This window comes from Tinamus guttatus, unplaced genomic scaffold (genome assembly GCF_059628265.1).
Source record: "Tinamus guttatus ecotype Peru unplaced genomic scaffold, ASM5962826v1 Tinamus_guttatus_pri_ptg000327l, whole genome shotgun sequence".
Classification (NCBI taxonomy): Eukaryota; Metazoa; Chordata; class Aves; order Tinamiformes; family Tinamidae; genus Tinamus; species Tinamus guttatus.
The window spans coordinates 6,308,378-6,329,824 of NW_028288861.1; the positions used below are offsets into that span (position 1 = coordinate 6,308,378).

Consider the following 21,447-nt stretch of genomic DNA (forward strand, 5'->3'; position numbering starts at 1 on the left):
AAAAAATCCTGCCAAATTTCCATGTGACTAGATGCTCCAAATAACTCTCCTCTAATGGAGTCCAAAGGCTTTTACTTGCACATCACTGATGGAAATCTGCTCATCTGCTAGAGCCCAAAACACCTGGGGAGGCACCCTGCACAGGAGGCATCCTGAGCTTCTGCTGTTGCAGCAGACATCAAAGTGGGGACATTTCCAGCATCAACTGCCTTAACTTTGTAGCAGCTGGTTTTGCTGGTTCATATTCTCCGCGGCTCTGCGCAGGAGGGAACCGGTTGCACATATTCTGGGGAGCTCCATAAACATGCATTTGAAACCAGCCCAAGCCCCAAGGAGCTTACAGCCTAAGGCTCGGGCTGAGGTCCTGTGGGCCACGGGCCGGCTGTGACCTGTGGCTTCATTTCCTACGGCAGAATTTTGTGCCTTGCTGCATTTGGGTGCCCTGTGGTGTTGTGCAGCCTGCCAAGGAGAGGAGCAGAGCCACAAGAAGTGGAGCTGCCCTGCTGCAGTCTCAGGGACTCAGTGGCAGAGATGGGGTTCTTGGCAGCCCTGATCCTTGGCCCTGTGTCCCAGCTCATGCTGCCTCTTACTGTGAGAAGGGTAATTGCTTTTAAGGAGCAATGCCGTTTTACTCGTGCTGCACTCGGTGGGGCTCACTAGCCTGCCTGCATTTCCTCATTAAAATGGCTGCCCGCTTGCTGGCAGCCCCCTCCCTCCCGCTCCCACACGCCTGCTCCAGCTGCTGCGCAGGCTCCTGGCCGGCCGCCAGCTCTCCTACAGACCCAGCTGGCCGGCGCGGACGGGAGCGGGGCCCCTCCTGGGGGCTTGGCACGCTTGGAGTGTCTGCGAGGGGCCCTGCGGAGGCCAGCACCCGGCGGGGCTGCCGCCAGCAATGGAGGTGCTCCGGCTCGTGCACGAGCAAGCTCGCTGGCTACAGCAGCAGTAAGAGGGAAAGCAGCACCCGTGGAGCTGCCACGCCGAATTTAGCTGCTGCTGAAAGCGGGCCCTGCCGCACGCATGCAGCTCAAAGCGTTTCCTCTTTCCCCCGTTTCTTGCAGTGCCAGAGGTAGCTGGGCGTGTCGAGCTCTCACTTTTAAGAGTACATCTTCAGTGCGTATTTTCCTCATCTCTGAGTAGGAGCCAAAAAATCCCTGTCAATGATGACAGGATAAAAGGACTTTTCATCAAACTTTCCAGCCAGAGGAATTCATTTCAGCAAGACTCATACACAACCAGGCAGCTCCTGTTCTCTGTAGGCTCAGGTACCGAGGAGGTTTGAAAAGTTTCCGTGCCGAGGTCTTAGTGTGCTGCAGATATTTGCATTTACCAACCCTGTCTCTTTTTTTTCATCACAACATCATTAAAAAAAAAAAGTAAATTGAAATCCCATGCAAAGCAGCTCAGTCAGCTTGTGCTTTCTTTTCTGAAGAACTCCCAAGGAGTTGGTTCAGAGAAGAGGTGAGCTCCAGCTAGCAGCACGGGAGGTTGTGCACAGCAGGTGCCTCTCTGCTTTAAACCTTGAAACGAGATACACAGTGATTGCTCTCAATTTGAATCTTGCCTTCTCCGATAGTCACTGCTGCCTACATGTGCTTGGGCAGTCGTGCCCCTCATCGCAGATGTACAGGCATTGGTGCCAGGCTGTTGAGGTTAGGAAGGTCTGTTCATCGCACACTTCCCTCACCTCACACATCTGATCTTTGACTTCCTTCTGTGGTTTGCTGAAGCAGATCCCCTAGGGTTCAGAGGAGAAGGCTTCGTGGCTCAGGCCTTGCACCTGGAGCTCTGCAGACATGGGAGGCCCTGGCCTGACCTTAGGCTCAAACCCACCAAGCGCTCGTGTCCGAGTGTGGGCTTCAGCAGCGCCTGGCACTGCAGCTATCAGCGCCTCCGTGCTGCCATCCAGCCCTGGCACAAGCAGCAGTCGCTCTGCATGAAGAGCAAAAGCTTCTCGCTGCCTCCCTGAGGTGCAGGGCGGGGTGAGGGAAGTGACACAAGGTTGTCCATCCCTCTGGAAAGGACAGGGTCATTAACACTATCCCTGGCACAACAGTAGCAACTTCCTGTGCACAACAATAAACCTGAGTAACTCCTCGTGGGTGAGTAGTTTGCTACCCCTTGCAATAAGGCTGGTCCCAAATTATTTTCTCGCTAATTTTGGCTGTTCAACAAGAGTGGACTCAGATGCTTTGGAGAATGGAGATGCAGATGGTATTTTATATGACATTAAGCCACAAAACCAACAAGGCTACACTGAGTTGCTTTTATTCTGTGCTTACAAGGAAAATGTAACAGCATACAAGGCTCCAGCAGTTAAGCTTTGTAAAGCTGCAGAATTATTCTAAGGCGGTGTTAAGAAGCCTTATGTGGTGGCATTTCATGATGAACTTGCAACCCAAGGACTTGCCTACAGGGAGAGAAGGACACACTGAGCTGCATTTGCTCTATTGCTGGAGGAAAGTACCTGTGTGAGAAATGCCAGACACTGCCCAGCTCATGTGCATTGCCTTCACACTTTGGGCTGATTCTCTCTAGCGTTCCTCTCTGTGGAGACATGGTCTCTGTAGAGTCATGGGTAAAAGCCTCTCCTTCCAGGAAAGGAAGGCAGTCATCTCACTGTCGATTCCCGCGGTGTCAGAAGCAGCCCTGGGTTACCTGTGCGAAGCTGTGTGCTTGTAACAGGTTATTTTGGAACCCTACAAACACCACAAAAACACCTTCCAGGACCAGTTTTGAAAATATCATCTTCTGTGAGCTGGGTTGTTTTTTCTGCTAATGTGTGGTACACTTAGAGTAGCCGGAAAATATGGTAACTGTAGGATTTAGCTCTGTGAGGTAAGTGAATGCCAGAGAGCATAAGATGCAGCCAAGCAGACCTGACTGAAGGCCACTAATTGTGAAGCTGCCCGAAACCCTGGCCATATACAAACCCAAGGGATTTAATATTAGCTATTATATAGACGACAATGGGATGCAAATTCTGGGTTTGGCTTTGCATTGAGATGACACACTAAGCCCCAGGTCAGAGGCATGCCTAGTGAACATGACTCAAGAGAAGAGTGGGAAAAGAAATTCTGTGTTATGTTACAATCACAAAAGCTTAGGAGAAAAACTACTTTAGGTGAGTGAGAAAATAAGCATCTGAAGTTTTCAATGACTAAGAAAAAAAAGAAGGAAGCTCTTGTTTTGGGGGTTTACTGAAATCTTCAGTTTCATTTTGGAAGTTGTCAGTATTTTGACTGTAAAGATTTTTTTTTTTAAATACACTTTCTAACTTAAAAACAAGCAAAAGCTTCCGTCGCAAAATGGAAAAATTTACTACATTGGAATATTCCACTTTCATTAAATTCTAAACAGAAAATTTAGTGCAATTGGCAGCATGTACAGGATGTTGCAGTATAGCTAAGCCTGCTTATTCTGCAGGAAAAATGTATACGTGAAAAATGTGTTTGATCCTACTCGTGAAGTAGAGCTGCGGTACTCTGTGCTGACAGGCTCTTCTCTTGATTTTGCACAGCGCATGGATGCAGCTATTTCCTCTTTCCTTCTGTCCCTCTGTGCAGCTATTTTAGCAGCACGTTTCCTAGAGCACCACATTTTAAAGGGACTGTCTTGTCACTCCTTGCCTGGAATTGCTTATTGAGGGAAGCCAGTGACAGAATAACCTGATAAATTTCCCTTTCCTACTTTATCAGACTTCTCTGAAAAAGGAAATGAAGATTTATTGGTTCCTTACTTCAGAAGCTCTGCAAAAACAGAAGTGACTTGTAAAGGGAAGCAGCTAATCCGTTCACCTTGGGAGCAAGCTTCCTTTTGCAGGCTCTATGGAGATGCAGAACTGGGTTTGCATTTAGTGAGACGGTGCTAAAGCAACACTGGCCAGAAATCCTGGCTGTCCGTGGTGTTGTTCATGTCTCCTCCCATGAGGACGCGTCCAGAAAAGAGGGTGCACAGGGAAAGCTTAAGAATTGAGACATCGGCAGCATCTAGAGCACCAGCAGAGTGAACATGGGCTGATGGGGACCTGGGTAATCTGTGCCTGCTGCTTGTGATTCCTCTGAATCCTGCACCCCACTGGCACTGCCCGGGCAGTGGTCTAAGCGACCATGTCCCCTCTCCACCTTGGTGCCACTTTGGGGTTGGAAAATGAGCCCTGGTGCTGTTTGCTCACCTGCTCAAGTGGAGCTCGCTGCGGTGCGGGCTGCCCACTGCGCACACAGCTCCCAGCTAACCCGCTTTGCACCTCAGCCGCTTCATCTCCACGAGGCTGAGCCCCATCCTGCAAAAGTTAACCGTCAGACCTGGAAAGGGTACAGGGCTTCACAAAGATCTGCAAAAGGAGGGGGGGATCTCTCTGGTCTTTCCCTCGTCCCGGTGGGATGGTGCAGCTGTTGGTGTTGGGCTTTTCGGTGTGGTGCTGGTGGGGGCTGTGAAGATGGCTCACGGCTGAGGCAGACACATCGTGGGGGGTGTCTCACTGCAGCTCAGGAAAGTTCATGGGCGCTGAGACAGGAGGTGGATCTCGAGTGTATTTGGGGGATGAGTAGGTGGTGTGAATCCCACTCTTAGGAAGGGTTTTCCCCAAATGAAGGTTGGCACGACATGGGGCAAACAGGCTTCATCTGGCTTTGGGGTTTTTTTTGTTTGTTTCCTGAGGCAAAACTCCTCAGAGAAGCTGCAGCTAGCAGTCAGATCTGAATTTTAGATCAAATCCAGAAACATCGGCCTTGACGCACACTTGAATGGAAACACATCCACTTAGAAAAACTGAAATAAGAGGGTGGTGCAGTTTCGCTCTCTGTACTGCCAGGCTATCGCTACTGACTTTCAGTCCTTGTCAGTTCAGTGTGCTGTTAGGGCTCTGACTTAGAAACTCGATGTCCTTTTCCCATGGAGAGTGGAAAAAAAGCAGCATGGGTCCTCCCACACGTCACCAATGGTGCCTCTCGCTCAAAGTGGCCAATGCGTCTCAGGGTGGGCTGTGTCCCACTAAGACCTGGGCAGGAGGGTGCAAGCCAGTGCCAAAGAGCAGCAGCAGCACTGATGAAATCTTCTATACAACCTTGTGATAGTGCCTCCTTCTAACTGCCAGAATCCAAGAGTAATAATTAACAGAGTTAAGCACTGTGTTGTAGCTGTAACCACGTGCCCTCCCCTGGGTGCCTGTGTGTTAAAAATATTTGCATTTTATGGCTCTCTCTGTCTGACAGTCTTGCAGTGCTTCGCAAATACTCACTAATTTGACTCCACATTGTGCTAAATCTTTAACATCTGGATGCTTCTTCCAATTTCCAAGCCTGGAGAGGGTTCCTCTCACATCTCCAGGGGAACACTGCAGCCACTAATCTTGCTGACGTGGTCCTGCTGACAGGTTTGGGCGCCCCTGGCTGTTGGTCAGCCTTGCTGCAAGGATGTGTAGCGTGGACAAAAATCCACGCACGTGCTGCTTGGAGAAGTGACGAACCGCATTGCAATTGCTTATGAGCGGTCTAAAATGTTAAAATTCCACACTGATTGGGCAGGGAAAATCCCAACTTTCTTCCCATATGGACTGGTATGTCCGGTTTGGAAAAGTGGACAAGGAGACTGTCCTGGGAAAATATGAGCCCTGGAGCAGGGGGGTGTGGGAGAAGTCAAATCTCAAGGGAGGGGATTTTCTGTTTAAACTGATGGGAGTTTTAGCTTCCAACATTACGGCAACCTGATAAACATGTCAGTGTTTAAGTGGAGCTCCTTAGCTCTGATGTTTACACTTCAGAGAGGTGCCTGACGGGAGCGGGGAGAGGGTCGCAGAGCTGCTACGGGCTTTGCTGGCGACGGCTTCTTGCGGGCGAGTTGCAGCGTGCGGTGCAGGCTGTGCACGCACTCAGCGCTGGAGGGAGGAGCTGGGACTTTCCTGCTCCTGGGCCCTTCCAGGATCCCGGGCAGCTCCTGCTGTGCAACACATCCCTTCAGCTGGGAGCACAGAAATACTTGGAAAGCCCTTCCTCCACCCCCTTGAAGCTGGAGCGGAGTTTCCAGGGAGAGGACCCTCCCCGGCACTTTATTCTGCTTTTCTTCTTTCTAGTAACAATCAGGCATTTAATTATATCCAAATCCAAGCCTCTGAAAAAAAAAATGGGCTGTGCCGTTTCTAACTGGCTGAGATCTGTGCTGCTGCTTGACATTCCTAGAGTCTGTCACCACAATAGATTTTTAAATAACAGAGTATGTCACAGATGACACTTGCCTTGCTTTTCACACATCACAGTATTTTTATGGAAAATTCATTGCTGTTTGCACTTTTTTTTCTCCCTCACTCAGCCACTTCACTTAACTAGAGCTGAACCAAAGCTGTGGGGCAAATAGAGCAGCAGCAGGGCTCTTCTCTATAGAATAAGGGTCCTTGCAGCCCCCACTGCCTTTTGGTGCATTGAGGGTCCTGCTGGGACAGGCAGTAGACATGTACACAGGCTGCACCGAAAGCAGGTGGTTGGTAAATGCTGCCCACTGGCCCCTGTGTCTACATTTGATGTGTAAAATGCCAAATAATGAGGAGGGATTAGGATTTAGGTTATTTTATAACAGTTAATTAGGATCAAAGGGCTGAAGGATGATGGTGGAGAGGGCATCAGTCAGGATCCCTGATTTGGGACTGTCATGCTAGGAGTTGTCCCAACCTGTGGTTAGATGAGAAGGCAGCTCCTAGGGTCGTTCATTCCACCTCTTGCTCCACCATGTGAAGAGAGGGCCTACACAAGACATATGCTTCAGACAGCCAACGCTGTACACAAGGACATCAGTGTCACATAGCCAGGTAACGGCTGAGGGACATCCAGCAGGGGAGGGTAGGAAAGCTTTTGCTTGTAGCAACCAAGGCTAGGATGGTGATGGAGTCCATGGGCTGGCCTGGCCTTCCCACTCACCTGCCTTTTGTCCCTGCTTTGCTCTTCAAAAAGCTGCAGAGAACCAAAGGGAAGGAGTCCCTTTTGAGTGGGGGGAGAGCACCCCAGGCTGTGCTCCCGCTCAGTGCTGCCCCTGCTAGGACTGCCATGTGTGGGCACGCCTGGTGCACGCAGAGGGGTCCAGAGAAGTCCAGGGCTGATGCCTAAAGAAGGGAGAAAAGGAACTGAAAGCAACTCCAGGTTATGACTGGGGATGACAGGGAGGCCTGCAGGGAACTGGAGTCCAAGAGTGAGAAGGAGGGTGTGGGAGGAAATAGGGAGTTCAGTTCTCCGTGTGAAAATTAAGGAAGTATAGGAGTGTCTTGGAGGGGTTATCAAAGAGATGTACAAGAATGGGCTATGTGGGAGAGGCTGGAAACAGAAATGTAACCTCATGCAGTGCAATGTTATAGAAGCAGATTGTGAATGAGTGAGGCAAATGCAGTGGGAGAGAAGGAGGAGCCTGAGAGAGGCACTGAGAGCTTGACCGGAGAGCAGAGAGGCTCAGATGAGGTGGGTACTGGTGCTGTGGGGCAGGAGATTGAGGAAGAAAACAGCCACAGAGCTGAGCAGAGGAAGGAGGTTAATGGCAAGAGGCTGCCTGGTTCTGCTGGCAACAGCAGATGTGACAAGAAAATAAGTAATATTTCATCAGAAAGAAAAGAGATGTACTGCTGTGTCCCTGCCGTGCCTCAAAGGGAGCACAGGAGCCCTTGAGGGAAGCCCCAACAACTGCATGGAAGTCAGGTGGTGTGAGGGCAGAAGACGCTGGCCTTCCAGGGGGGCAGATACAGAGTTATGTTTTGATACCTCAGGACAAACACGAGGCAGAAGGTGTTATGTGAATCAGCCAGAAATCCGGGGGATTTCAAGGGAAGATATCCTGCAGCCAGCTCAAAACAAGCAGCTGGCGCGCACTTCCTCACACCGTGGCAGCCGCGCTGTGGCGGTCCCTTCCACGTCAGAAGGGTACGGAGACTCGAGACGCAGCTCTCTGGTTACGCGCCAGCAGGCTCCATCCAGAGCCATTACATAAACAGGTGGCACCTCCATCTCCAGAAACTGTTAAGCCACAGATGTTCCACCACGGAAGTTAGGAGAGTGCATCGAGTGCTACTAGTGTTGCCGCCTTTTTGTATTTCTCTGCAGGCCAGAGACAAGGGGAAGGAGAGGGCAGGCAAGAACAACCTGACCTGCTCTGTTAAAGGCAGCTGTGTGGTGAAAAAGGAAAGCATGATGCTAGCAGGATGGATAGTTAAGGAACTGTTACTCAGAATCCTAAAAAGGAGACCCTGAGACATATGCACCATAATGCCAAGAAAGTTCCAAGAAGGCAGGTTATCACCAAAACCGGTGTCAGAATAGATTTCTAAAGGCCTGGGTGTAGAAAAAATAGAGACAATAATGTGCAATGGTTGAAAGTATGTGCTCAGAATTCACCTTACTTGTGCATGTGTGTGCATGTGTAAGTGTGCATGTGTGAGAGACGCCTATGACTGTCTTTGATCTACTTTTCCAACATGCTCAAGTTATATCCTCAGGTAAAAAGGCAAAGCACTGTACCCAACAGCCCCATGTTATCAATGCACACTGTAAAGTGGCCACCAATACCCAATATGCCCACACTCATTTTCTAAGGAACACACATTCTCTGTCCTGCTTGCTCAGTCTCTGTCACACTGAATGTCCTGCTTGCTTTAACTGTGGTTGCTCTGTACACACTACTTTGTATAGCATACACTACTTTGCTATGTTTGCGTGACTGATGGAGACAACCAGGAGCACAAGCAGCATGCAGTACCTTGGCAATGATTTCTTTAGCTGCAAAACTTCCTTATGTTGTAAAGCATTTGCTTTATTTATTAAGTCATTATAGAATTCTTACACAATAATAATAGCTCCTTCATAAGATATTATTTATCCAAATGTTGCAATGTGCAACAGAGAATGTACCATTGCCTCCAAAACTACTTGACCAGTCCAGTACTACTGATAACTGTGCCCTTTCCTTCTTTCCTCCCTTCCTCTGGCCTTAGAATATAGACTGTTTGCATTCAGATGGTATCTATCTATTTGCATACTATTTCCAGCTGTGTACACGAGCACTTCCAGAACACTCATAGCTGTGGATGGCAATAGCCTCTACAGAGCCTTGACATCATCTTAAGCCCATGTTTTTTGGAAGTGGGAAACTGAGGTGCAGCAAGGTGAGAAAAGCAGATTGCCTTTCCCATTTTCAGCCACCACAATGGGGTGTTTCATCAAAGAAGGCTGCCTGTTTCTTGGGGTTCTTTGCTGGTGTAGCAGCAAAAGCTGGAGGGGCAGGAGGACACCCATGGCTTATTCAATTCTCACCCAGCCCCAGTGATGGAAGACTTTGCAGGCTTGAAATTAGGCATGGCCCTATCACCAGTAAGGAAGTTTTGGTGCATACACCTGGTCTATACTAATGAAATGAGAGTGCAAGGGAAATAAAAATGACTCAGGATGACAATTTCTATATAATCATTTCCACAATGGCCTTTGGCTCCAATGCAAATTAGCAAGAGCCTTGCCTGCTCAGGTGCTCTTCCTCATACCGAAGAGCCCTCCCTAAGAGTCTTACTTACAGCAGCTCATGTCTCAGGCATCCCTCAGGAAGAGACAAAGCCAGGACCTTGCTTAAAGGAAAGGACTGGATGTCTCCATGAATCTGGAGCTGCTGCCTTCATGAGTAGCCAGAGACTGGCCAGGGGCCAGCAGCGCTGGAGTGCGCTGGTGGATACTCCGCTGGCAGAGCTGGGTTCTGCGTCAGCAGCTCCGCTCCACCCTGTCCCGAACCAGGGGCTTGCAACGCAGGAGGAAGAGGGCATGTAACCCGGGCTGGGAAAAGGGCACGGTCACGCTGCGCTCAGCTGGTTCTTTACGTGGTCGCACAGTGATCCGGTAGTTGCAGCTGAAGTTAACCCTGCTGTGTGACACAGTGCTGAAAGGAGATCAGATACAGATGGAAATTTGAGTGAAATAATTCTGTTTAACTAAAGCCTGGGTAAACACTCAGAAATAAATAAAAGAGGTTAAGGTGACACAGTCCACTATAGAACAGACCACGAGTGCTGTAGCTTTGGCAGCCACGAGGAGAGAGGTGAGGCCCAACGCTGGAAGAAAGCACTGCTTGTTCCCTGTCTTGCATTCTCCTCTTCCTGTGGAAATCCCCTTTGGAAAATCCAAAGGAGCCCAAGTCCAAACTGCAGCAGGGCTCTGATAAAACAGGAGGAAATCCAGGCACAGGGCTGCTCTGCAAACCTCCATCCTCCCCCTGCAAACCCCACCATGGTGGGCTCCCCCCACCATGCAGTAGCACCAAGCAGCTTTGTGGCCCTTTTGCTGCACCAGCAGGGCTCAGAGCTGGAACAGAGGGTACCAGCAGGTCAGGAGGCTGCTACCAAATGGTGTCACAGATCTTTCTATAGGCCAAGCCGTTTGACACTTGCATGACAGAGGGGGAATCCCGTCCCCACCCCCCCATGACAAAGGGTGCAGGAAACCTCATCTATTCTAAAATTAACTGCGGGGGAAGGACCGAGAGCTCAGAGCCGTAGGCACCTTACTCCTACTGAAGGGAACCACCTAACACTCCAGGGGCATCTATGCCCACAGGCCCACATGGATCCCACACCAGGACAAGGAGGCAGACAGTGAGTCATATCACAGACCAGACACAGTAATTTGACTTTTTTTTAATAAATATGTCTCACATGTATGAAAATATTATAAACAAAATATACAGTATTTACAAGCTATACAATTAAGTGTAGCAATTATGACACACATTGTGTGGCACATATTGTTTCCAATGCCAATAGGTAATGTGATTGCTACCTCTCCCTTAACAGCCAGGAGGTTATTCCTTTGGTTGATCCTGGTTGCTGTAACCCACAAAGAGCAGCTGAGGTCAGTCAGTAGGTGAAGTATCACCAGCCGAACAGAAATCTAAGAAACAATTTCCAGGAAGATGGGACATTTATATAAGCCAGTCTTGTTGTTAAGTGGGCAAGTATTCCTCACAGTAATTAACATCTATAGACAGATCTTAAATGCATTTCTGTAAATAATATGTTGGATCTGTAGTCCGTTTTCTTCATGTAAGTGTGGATATGGGATTCCTTATCAAGTGGTGTAAATAATCACATGATGTTGCATATTCCACTCCTGTTATCTAATCACAGGTCAGAACGTGGAACCTTGCAGTTACAATTAGGTGCTCTTTGCTGGGCAGTGTAGTATTTCAGTACTTTTTTCTTCCACGTTTTAATTTTTTTAAAGAAAAATGCCAGTCCTTTTCCTATACATATGTACACAGTCACTTCCTTTCACAGGAAATCTCTGCTTTAAAATGCCAGCTGTCGTCCTCCAATACGGCAGTCATCGTACATAAGCTGGAAGAAAAAAAAATGCTGTTAATGCCCTTTCTGCAAGTATTGTATCTACTTGGCAAAAATGGTCAAATTCTGCTTGCCCTGACTTCATTAGTGTGCAAAATTTCTGCAAAGCAATGGTTTACATTTGCTCTCATTTGCAGTTTACAGCACTGAAAATTAGAGAAGTAAATGGTGGGGAGGAGAAAGCAACAAATTAAACTGTATGGCACAAGATTGTGGAGGTATCAGCAACAGGACGATGTTGAGAGAATCATGCTCTGTGAAACTGATTTTATGTTGGCTCAACTGCCAACTCTTGACCGTATTACTTACATAGGTAACAGGTCACCCATATGTCATCAGAGCACCAATAAAAATACAATTTAAGCATATAAAAGGGCAGGATTTGGCCCTTCCTATGAAAAGGTGCAAATAGCTACTTACTTCATCCTCTGTGAATTCAGATTCCGATTCACTGCTCTCCTCGTCCTCGCTTTCTGGCAACATTTGCAGGTCAGCTGCGGTCAGATGCTTCAGCTGTTCCTGTATGCTGGTGTTGTCTCTTCCCCACGTGAGCTGATACGGGGAATAGCCCTGGTAGGTCACTTTATTCACATCTGCTCCATGTTTCACCAGAAGTGACACCAGGTCCGAATTCTGCAGGTCTACAGCCAAGTGTAGTGCAGTTCTGCCATTGCATGGCTCCTACAGGAAAACAACCCAAGACGTTGCACGTTAGGAAAGCTAGGCAAGTCAGTGCCAGAACTACTGATTCTTTGGAGTATTTAACCCTGTTCAGTTAACTCCATAAATTAATTACATACCTGAGCATTCACATCTGCTCCTAAGGACAGCAAGTATTCAACAACAGCCAGATATCCTTGAATAGATGCCAAATGGAGACATGTGTGTCCTGTAAAATACAAATGAAGGTAAAATGTGAAAAATTCTGATCTAATGCCTTATCTTTCACTTAAAGTCAGGAGAACAGAATAACTTATCCAAGACAAAGGGGTGCTTTCTAAGATAACCTTCCAACTTCCAATATGGACAGCAGGAAGAAGTTTTGGGGTTTTTTTTTTAGCTTTGTCTTTATTGCAGTGTTTGTCTCCATATTATTGTAACAAAAATTGGAAACACTTGAAATAAGATATTCAGAGTTCATTAAATTCTGCAAAAGCAGCCATTAAAAATGCAGAGTTTGAAGTTGTGACAGACAGTGATCATCGGTCAGGAGGCCTATAAGCCAAGCAGGGAAGTTTTAAGAAAATTGAGCACTGCCACGTGTTTTGGCTTCCTCAACCTCCTGCACCTTTCTGGAGGTCTCTGCAATCCCTGGAACAAGAGCCCTGTCCTCGGGGCAGCACAGTGGCACTCGGGCAGGGCTGGCTGCGCGTACCGTTATAGTTGGTGGCCTGCAGGACGGAGGGCAGGTGGTGCTGCTGGCAGTGCTGCGTGAGGACGCTGACGCTTCGCAGGGAGCCCTGCTCGCAGGCGATATGGAGCGGCGTGTTCCCTCGGAAGTCTCTGATTTCTGGGTCACATCCGGCCTTCAGAAGGTTCTCAGCAATTTCAGGTTGATCGGTGATAACGGCCAGGTGAAGCGCAGTCTGCAGGCAGGAGGAAACCACAGGATGGTAAGTGACACTAGCAACGTGGCACACAGCAGCAGCGTCTGCACAAATGGGCCCTCAATCAGTGGGTGATTCCTGTCCAGTTAAAAACAACCTCCCCCAACAGTTTTGTTTCCCACTATATTGCACAGTTGCTTTTCCATGTGGAAGCCGGGAGCTCAGTGCTCTCTCCAGATACCAGGCACCGCATAAAGGGTATCATTAATGCGACAGCGACGTGGGGTGCAACCCGCTGCATCACATGGGAAAAACGCAGGCACCGAAGGCCGCGGCTGGGAGGAAGCTGCTCCAACGGCTGCCTCGGCGCTGCCCCCACTAGCGCCCACCGGGAGCTCGTGCTGGGAAGCGGCCGTACCTGGCTGAGGTGGTTCTGGAAGTCGAGGAAGGCCTGGTTGCCGGCCATCTGCCGGATCGCCTTCAGGCTCAGGCCCTTCTCCTCGTGAATAATCGCCAGGTGCAGGAAACTGCGGAAAGAAGGAAAAAAAAAAAATAGGAAGGATGAAACCCCGAAAATCCCCGGCGGCGGCGGCAGCGCCGGGCTGAGCGGGCGCCCCCGCCCGCCCGCGTTTCGAAACCGGGGCTTTTCGGCGGCCGGTGCTTTCCGCGGGCGCCGCCTCCCGCTGGCGCCGCTCCAGGGACTTTCCGCGGCCGCGGCCCTGCCCGGCGCCGCGGCGCCTCCCGGCCCGCCCGGCGCCTCCCGGCCCGCCCGGCCGCCCTCGCCGCTCCCCGCCGCGGCGCCCCCCGCACTTACGTGTCTCCGTCCTCCGTGAGCTGCTGCGCCCAGGCGGGCGGCGGCGGCGCGGCGGCGCCGTGCGGGCAGGCGGCGGCCTCGCGGGGCTGCAGGCGGATGTCCTGCAGCTCCTGCACGAGCTGCCGGTACTCCTCGTCCTTCATGGAGTCCAGCCCGCTGTCGTGGCGCTCCTCGGGCAGCTCCTTGCGCGGCTCCCTGCGCGGCTCCATGGCGGGCGGCTCGGCGACGCGGCGGGCGCTCATCATGGCGGCGCCGCGGCTCGGGGCTCTGGGCGGCAGCGGCGCTAGCGGCGGGCGGGCATGCGAGTGAGCGGCGGCGGCGCGGCGCGGCGCATATACCCCGGCGGCGCGGGGATTTCTGCGGGGGAGGAGCTGCCCCGCACGGGAATTTCCAGCCACTCGCAGCGGCGCAGGGCGAGCCCGGTCGTGCCGGGCGCCGCGGGCGGGCGGGACCGGCCGGGAGGGCCGGCCCGAGCGGAGGGGCCGGGCCGAGGCGGTGCCAGGAATTCCCTGCCCGCCCTCCCGCCGCGGGGAGCCGGCGCTCCGGGGCCGGCCGGGGAAGTACTCGCCGTCCCGGTGACGAAGGTGGCCGTCTGAGCCCCTTCCCCCCTTCCCGGCGGTGCTTCCCGCTGCCCGAGGCGCCCCGGAGGGGGTTTCCCTGCCCCGCCGGTGCCACCGCCGCGACAAAAACGGCGCTTTGGCCACCGTGCTCCCTGCGCCCGTTTCTAATGATTCTGTTTTGATCCTCTTGGCCGCTGCTGCAGCATCCCTGGCTAATGAAAGCCGTGCGGGCTCCCGCATGGATGAGAGCCGCTGTCTGCGGGGCTGCCAACAGCGCGTTTTTCCATGGTGAATTTTGCTGCTGTTTCTCAGATGTGGGGGATTCCCATTAAGAGTTTTTCTTCCCTTGCAATTTTTTGATGGCCTCACTGACTAATAGTGTCTGAGATCCCTTCTGCAGCCGCATTCCCATGGGATGGTCATCCCTTTGAAAGGAAGTGGTGAGAAAATCCAGAGCAGAGAGGGGAAGGCCGGGGCAGAAGGGCTGACTTTGTGCGAGCAGATGTTCCCAGTCTTCCGTACCACTCCTGGACTTTCTTTCCTTGTTCACTATGAGGCCTGGGACAGTCCAACGGTGGTTTTGGGGCAGGTTTAGAAAAGCTGCACAACTCTTTCTTTTATAGGTTAAGGGTTGTGAAAGGGCCATGACCTTCTGGAAGCATTTTCCCCCTTTTAATGTAAATTGGCAGGGGAAATTTAATTAGCAAATGACTCTCCTGCCTACTTCCATGCAAAAAAAAAAAAAAAAAAAAAAGAAAAAAAAAAGGCGAGGATTGCTGTTTGAAAGCAAGTGCCCTCTGCGACTATCAGAGGAATGAGGTGCGGAGTGAACGAAGCCAGCTCCAGGCAGAGTTTTGCTGGATCTGTGTAGAAATTGAACTTGAAAACTCCTCCTCTTCCTCCTCCTCACCAAGGTGGCTGCAGCTGGAGAGCCGCCAGACTGGCCCCTCGCTCGCCTCCTTCCATCGCTGACATCCAGCCGCCGCCACAGGCGGACTCGGGGCTATTTTTGGAGAGCATTTGCCAGCAGAGACCTCTTTTTGGCGGCACGTGCATGTAGATGCTTTTCTTTCTGCAGCCCTCTGTACGCGGCGCTACCTCGCTCGGCTGGAGGGGGCGGAAAGGCCATGGGAAAAAATGACTTCTCAGTGGAAAGTCGCGCCGAGATCTCCCGTCTCCTGCCCCAGAACACGCAGCCGAGCAGGGGCCCCGCTGCGGCTGCCCCCTGGCTTGGTTCATACTCAGAAAAATGACTTCCTCCAACGCAGCCACTCTGGCTGCACCCGCAGGTGGGTCAGCAGCCCGATGTTGTTAGATGTTGTATAAGTGCCAGCTCTGCCCTAAACCACTGCCAACCCCTGGAGAAAGTGACAGGCAGCCTGTGGATGCAGGGACAGAGGGAACGTGTGTTAAGATTAACAAAAAAAAAAAGGTTTTCTTTTCTGTAGCTCCTCACAGCTGCCAGTGTCATTTTGCACTCTTTGCCAAAAGGGATAGAATAATATGCTAGAAGATAACATAAAACAAAGGATTTGAAACCATGATGAGTATCATTGGCACTGCTTTTATGCTACTGAAATATTTACCTTTTTTTTTTTGAAAATTAATACATTCTAAGTTATTCTTTGCAGTTTTCTACATAGCCAACATGGGTGAATAAAAATAACATAAAGAAGCAAGCTCAGCTTTTGGATGTGCATTTTGTTCCCTTTTTCCCTTTTGGTGTTGTGGAGGCTGTCATGAGTCTGATGCATCTGCAACCACTGACTAGTATTGAGCCGTGGGACTTGGTGCTCCCGGGACGCGGCCCAGAGCCAGGGATAGGGGGAGCACGTGAAACCAGAGCATCAAATCTAGCCCTGTGGAAACAGGAGCAAAACCTTATGAACGCTGCTACAGTCACTTCTGTCGAGCTGGAGGCCTGTTCATCCTTTTGCATGCCCTGACATAATGCCTTGCTGTGAGTGTATTACTTTATGCTCATCAGCTTGGCAGGAGATTGCGGGTCCCTGCATCTTCTGGGTGGGACTGTGTTAGTCTCCACACAGGAATGCCCGATGGAGCTTTTTCCTCCTGTTTGTTCCTCCAGCCTGGTTTGATTCTTCATTGCATGGGTGCCACCAGACAGGGGGGCATCTCAAGACGAGGTCTGAAGAGCTCTTTGGCAACATAAAAGTACCAGTACAAGGTGATTTTGCACCTGATGCCTAAAGAATGGATTTTGCCAAAGCTACCTCTGCACCGGGTGTCCTGACCGCTGCACTTGCAGTGCTGTTGGGCTACAGGAACTTTATGTACTTGTTTTTATTCCAACTTGCAGCAGGCAGCTGCTCCCGAAAAGCGGCCTCGCATGCCTGAATGCTGAAAAGGGGCAGTAGGATTTTAATCAGTTTTTAAAGTACATGAAAGATTCTCGTGCTGCTTCCTCAAGCAAATGCATTAAACTGCAATTTCCTGATTGCCACACTAATCACAAGAGCTGTCTAGTGCTGTTGCTGCAGTGCTGTTGATTTACTGGAGTTGGTCCCTCAGCTTCGTCCTTCTGTGACAGCTGCTGCAGGTACCAATTAATTGTTTCCTCCCATTTAATCTCAAGGACGATGCAAGGTTAGCAGCAAACATAACAGGAAAGGAAGTTTACAACATTCAGCAGGATCTTTGCCCAGGCTGTTGAAACCAAAAGTGAAGCAAAGCAGTGTACAAATACATTTCTTCTGCTCTCAGCATAGCAGTCTAGATGTATGCATCTAGTGTAGATACCTCTTTTCTGACCCGTGTGCTCTTTGCAATACTTTCTTCACTGCTCAAAAAAATTATGGACCTTGCTGAGGCAATGGGTGCCAGAGAACACTTTACATTGTCATTTGGATAGCATTTTGCAATTAAAATTGCCGTGTTTCGGCTTCCCGTCTAGAGCTGCTACAGAGATGAGAACTGGACAGCTGTCAGATCCAAACAATTTGCTGGACTCCACTGTTAAACAGCGAGGACTTATTTTCCTCCTGCTTTCTAATAATAATTTGGCTGTTACTAATTTGAACAGTTTAAAAAAAGTGACCAAATGAGGTCATGGAAACATTAGCTAAAGTTAATTTTTGTCTGCCTAGACGCGAGCTCCCAGGTTTTGGACACACCGTGGGGCCTGTTCCCCTACCTCGTCACACATTTCAACCAGAGGCACCGCATGGCGTTAGGTGCTTCAAACGATGCAGTGGGCGCAATGTCTCTCTGACTTATTCATAATATCCAAGAAAACAGCGCCGGAGGTAGTTTTTGGCACATAAAATTAAGGGCAATTAAATTTCCTATGCATGTTCCATAGATGCAGAAGTAGAGGTAATACAGGTATCCTGACCAGAACCGAATGGAGTTTGTTTTATTACTTCTAAGCAGATTTCCAGCTGACTACTGTGGTCTCCGCTTTTCTTCTTATTTATAGACCGAAGCTTATTTTTGACATGTCTTAAATTGATGTTGCATCCCAGGGAAGATCTGCATTTCTCTAAGTGAACCATAGACTGTTTATATACCAGTTTGTTGAATTTCTGGAGATCCTTAGGGATGAGATATATCATATACATTTAAACTGCTTTTATTGCTATGCCTTAAGGGTAAACATGCGTTAGTTTATTTGAAACCTGCTGCTGCTTGGAAGACAAGTTTTCTCTGGTGTCATGCCTATCTTGCATGGAAGTTTTGTTAAAGCATGTTATTCACAATGTTGTGGGTGTTTCACATAGAAGAGAAGAGGCCGAGGGTGGAGGAAGAGAAGCAGAGGCAAGTCCGTTGAGCTTGTTGTACAACTTTCCCTTTAGCAATGTGAACAGTGCTTTTAGCCGTCAGTACAGCCCCTTCTGTGGTTGCAAGCAGAGTGGAAGCACCTGACAGAGAAAAAATGAACTGGGAGCACCCTAGCAATTAAAATTACGCAGGGACTTTCCCCCCGCTGGCAGCTGGGCCATGTGGCAATATTGTGTTCTCTGCTTTTTCCCAGCAAGTAGGAATCTTGCAAAGATGGGGAGAATCCCGATGGGACCACATGGAAGACCAGCCTTGTACGAGCACTGCACAGGGGAGTATAGGCCAGCAAACGTGGACGTGTGGAGAAAGGATGTAATCTCCTTTAGGTCTGGATTATGGATCCAGAAGGTTGGAGTTGGGTCTGGATCCAGGTTTTCCTGTGGTAGTAGGCAATATACGGAGCGGCTCGCCACAGGCTGTGGGCTTGCAGCCAGGAGCGCCCCGGCTGCATAGTGTGTGCCGGGACGCTTCAAGCCCCAGCAGGACATGGCTGCTCTGGGCCTTCTCATGCTTTTGTGCAGCCTCTTTCCCTGAAGCTGGTGGGGGCAATGGCTGCTTTTCCTTCTGGATAAACATAAAAAGCCCTAGTGCTTCTGATACGTTGCTCGCTGCAGCGGTTGGAACCGTCCCCAGAAGACAGGCACATGGCAAGCCTTAATTAGAAGCTGAACTGTGTGGGCCCAGGGATTTCCCTGGGGACGGATGTGGCAAGCGCAGGGGCTTCATGTACTGCCTGCTGCAACTGTGTGCCTGTGAGATAGCAGAGGAGCTGAGAAGGAAGGAAACAGGAAATACTAGACAGAATAGTAGCAGCATAACCCTGAGGGGAAAAAAACAGAGAAAATGAACTCGGGGCTGGGTGCTTCCTGAGCAAGCCTTGGGACTGTGAGCAGAGGGGCCGTCTCGAGGTGGGTCCCTCCCGCACGCGCACAGGCTCTTTGCAGCTTCTGGCAGCGCCAGGCTTTGCCCTCTGCTGCTTCTCCCGCTCTTGGAGCCCTTCTGCCGTGTGGGTCCGGGCGGGCGACACGGATCTGTGACCTACACATGGCCGGTGGCTGGCAGCATGCGCCTGCAGCAGCTGCTGCTGCGCTAGCACTGAGCGGGGCTTCGCTGCCAGCGTCCCTGTGCAAGGGTGCGCTGTGCCCGTGCTGGGGAAGCCATCACGGGTTTCAGCCGCAGTTTCTGGGATAGCTCTGGGCTGTCTTAATCTTGGCCTGGCAGGGGGAGCGTGCGCAGCCTGGCGCGGGAAGGGTGCCTTTCCAATGCAGCGTCCCCTCGCAGCGCCTCTCAGGGGTGCCCGGGGATGTTGATGAGCACACAGTGCTGCGCCCAGTTACTCCCTTTGAGGAGAAGAGCTCCCAAGGATCGCGAAGAGGAAGGCCACATTATTGCTACTTGTGTTAGTGAGCTGTGTCTGACAGCCTGGATGGGGCTGGAGAGAGCTTGGCACGGACTAGCGGCAGAGTCTGGTGAGCTGCATGCTCTGAGGAGTGACACACACTAGGTTTCCAGGCCACATTTTGCAAAAAGCCACGTTTTCCCACACAGTCCTCACTCCTCTGTATCCTGCTTTGTTTTTATGCAGCCAACCCTTTCCTCTGCGCATAGGCTCCAGAAGGGAGGGTGATGGCCGCCAGCCAGCTCCGGGCCTTCGAGGCCTGCAGGAAACAGCACGGCGCAGTGCCGCCCTGTGGTGTGCGGAGGAGCTCTGCCTTGCCGAGACGGCCCTGTCAGCTGTGTTCTCTGAAAATTTGTCTGCTTTTGAAATCCAGCCCCCCTCGGCTGGCAGGTTGGGCCACCAAACTGCCCCTGGCCGCTGTGTGGGAAGCGGCCGCATCCTGCGTGATGTGGGAGCTTTGGAGCTGCCCCCTCCCCGTGGAGCCGCGTTGGGAAATAGGGTAAAGGGGAACCACAGTCAGCAGTGCCAGTATTTCTGAGGTGGCCAGGGCTTGTGATTCATTCCCAAAGCTGAGTCCGAGAAGAGGACAGAACAGCTGGAGAGGACATCCAGGTTGTTCAGCCTGTGTGGAGTTTCTCCGTTTGCAATGGGATGATTTCCCATATCATGTGCACCCTTCTGAGTCCCGATTACTTAAGATTTAATGAGTGTTGTTTTCTGGCTGTGCTGTTTCCCATGGGAAAATCTCTCCCAGGGATAAGCTTCTGCCTTTCCTGGCCGGATGGTCCGTGTGTATACATTAAATTCAGTTCTTCTAGGAAGCGCGTTGTGGTGACATCCAGCATTCCTGCGCACAAGATAACCCCGCCTCATGTGGCACCTGCCTTCTGCAGGAGTCTGGCAGCCCGGACAAACGGGAAGAGTAATTCCTGAATTCTTCTCAGATCCAGTTTCTGGGTACAGAAAAAGAGAAGTTTGGGGAAACCGTGACCTGTCACAGTCCCCACTCAGGGCTCTGATCTAAGAGACCCTTTTCCAGAGAAGGAGATTGATGGAGGCTCTAAAACGTGTTTGTGGGAAAACCAGTGTGGAAAGTTAGATGGTAGGGGCAGATTTTTCTCCAAAGCAATGAGGAGAAGCTCCATCAGTGCCCATTTGACATGAGATGCTCTTGTGTTGGGTAGTCACATTATTTAATTCTGATTCTGTCCATGTCCACACGTACAAACCCTTCTTCTGGCTGCATCTCCTGCCTCTCAAAGCCCTGCATCCCACTGGCCTTGGCAGTTACCTCCAGTGCCTCACCAGCTGGTTGTTCTTCATCCCGGCAGTCCAAGGAAGGAGCAAACATCACAGCCAAAATATTCCTGGCTGCTGGAAGTCTGTGACCCCTATTGGGACGCAGCCAGCTGTACCATCATTGCCCAGTGTCTCACCCTCTGTGTATTTAACACCAGGATGCCCTTACATGCTCTTAAGTGGTCACTGGATCGTGTTACATTGATTCCTTTGCTTCCCAAGGCAGTCCCACGCAGACAGCCTTGCAGAGCTCGGCAGCAGCTCCCTGCTCTGTGTCCAGGACAGGCTGTGCTGCCAGCCCTTCCTCTGCGCCGCAGCTCTGCGGGAGCCGTGCTAGGTCACAGGTAGTGTGGGCAGCGGTGCCGGGCTGCTCCCCACGTCCTCCCCAGGAACAGCAAGGGATGGACTCGGCCTGTACAGCCCCATTTGTGTCACCCTGGGATTTTTCATGACAAACCCACACCCGACATCCTTGGCTACTTTCCTATTTAAAAGACAAAGTCTTTGGGTTGGAAATTACCTGCAAGTCTCTGTGACTCCTTCTGTATGTTTGGCTTAGCTGATCTTGAATAACAACATATAACAGAGTTAAAAACAGGCCGGATCATCCAGAAACCTAGTTTTAGGTATAACTGGCTGTAATACCCAGTCACACTCTCATATATCTCAATAACTTTCCT

General features: G+C 50.7%; 1 protein-coding gene across 1 annotated transcript; it reads right to left on the reverse strand.

Annotated features, from left to right (window-relative positions):
* Positions 1–10,627: 10,627 nt before the first annotated feature.
* NFKBIA (NFKB inhibitor alpha) lies at positions 10,628–13,953 on the reverse strand. The gene is made up of 6 exons (XM_088529210.1): positions 13,709–13,953; positions 13,313–13,421; positions 12,723–12,933; positions 12,148–12,236; positions 11,768–12,028; positions 10,628–11,341 (listed from the first exon to the last, which is right to left on the reverse strand). Exons 1-6 carry the CDS (start codon positions 13,951–13,953, stop codon positions 11,294–11,296), a joined length of 963 nt encoding a protein of 320 aa, XP_088385336.1. The 3' UTR covers positions 10,628–11,293.
* Between the last annotated feature and the right edge of the window lie 7,494 nt (positions 13,954–21,447).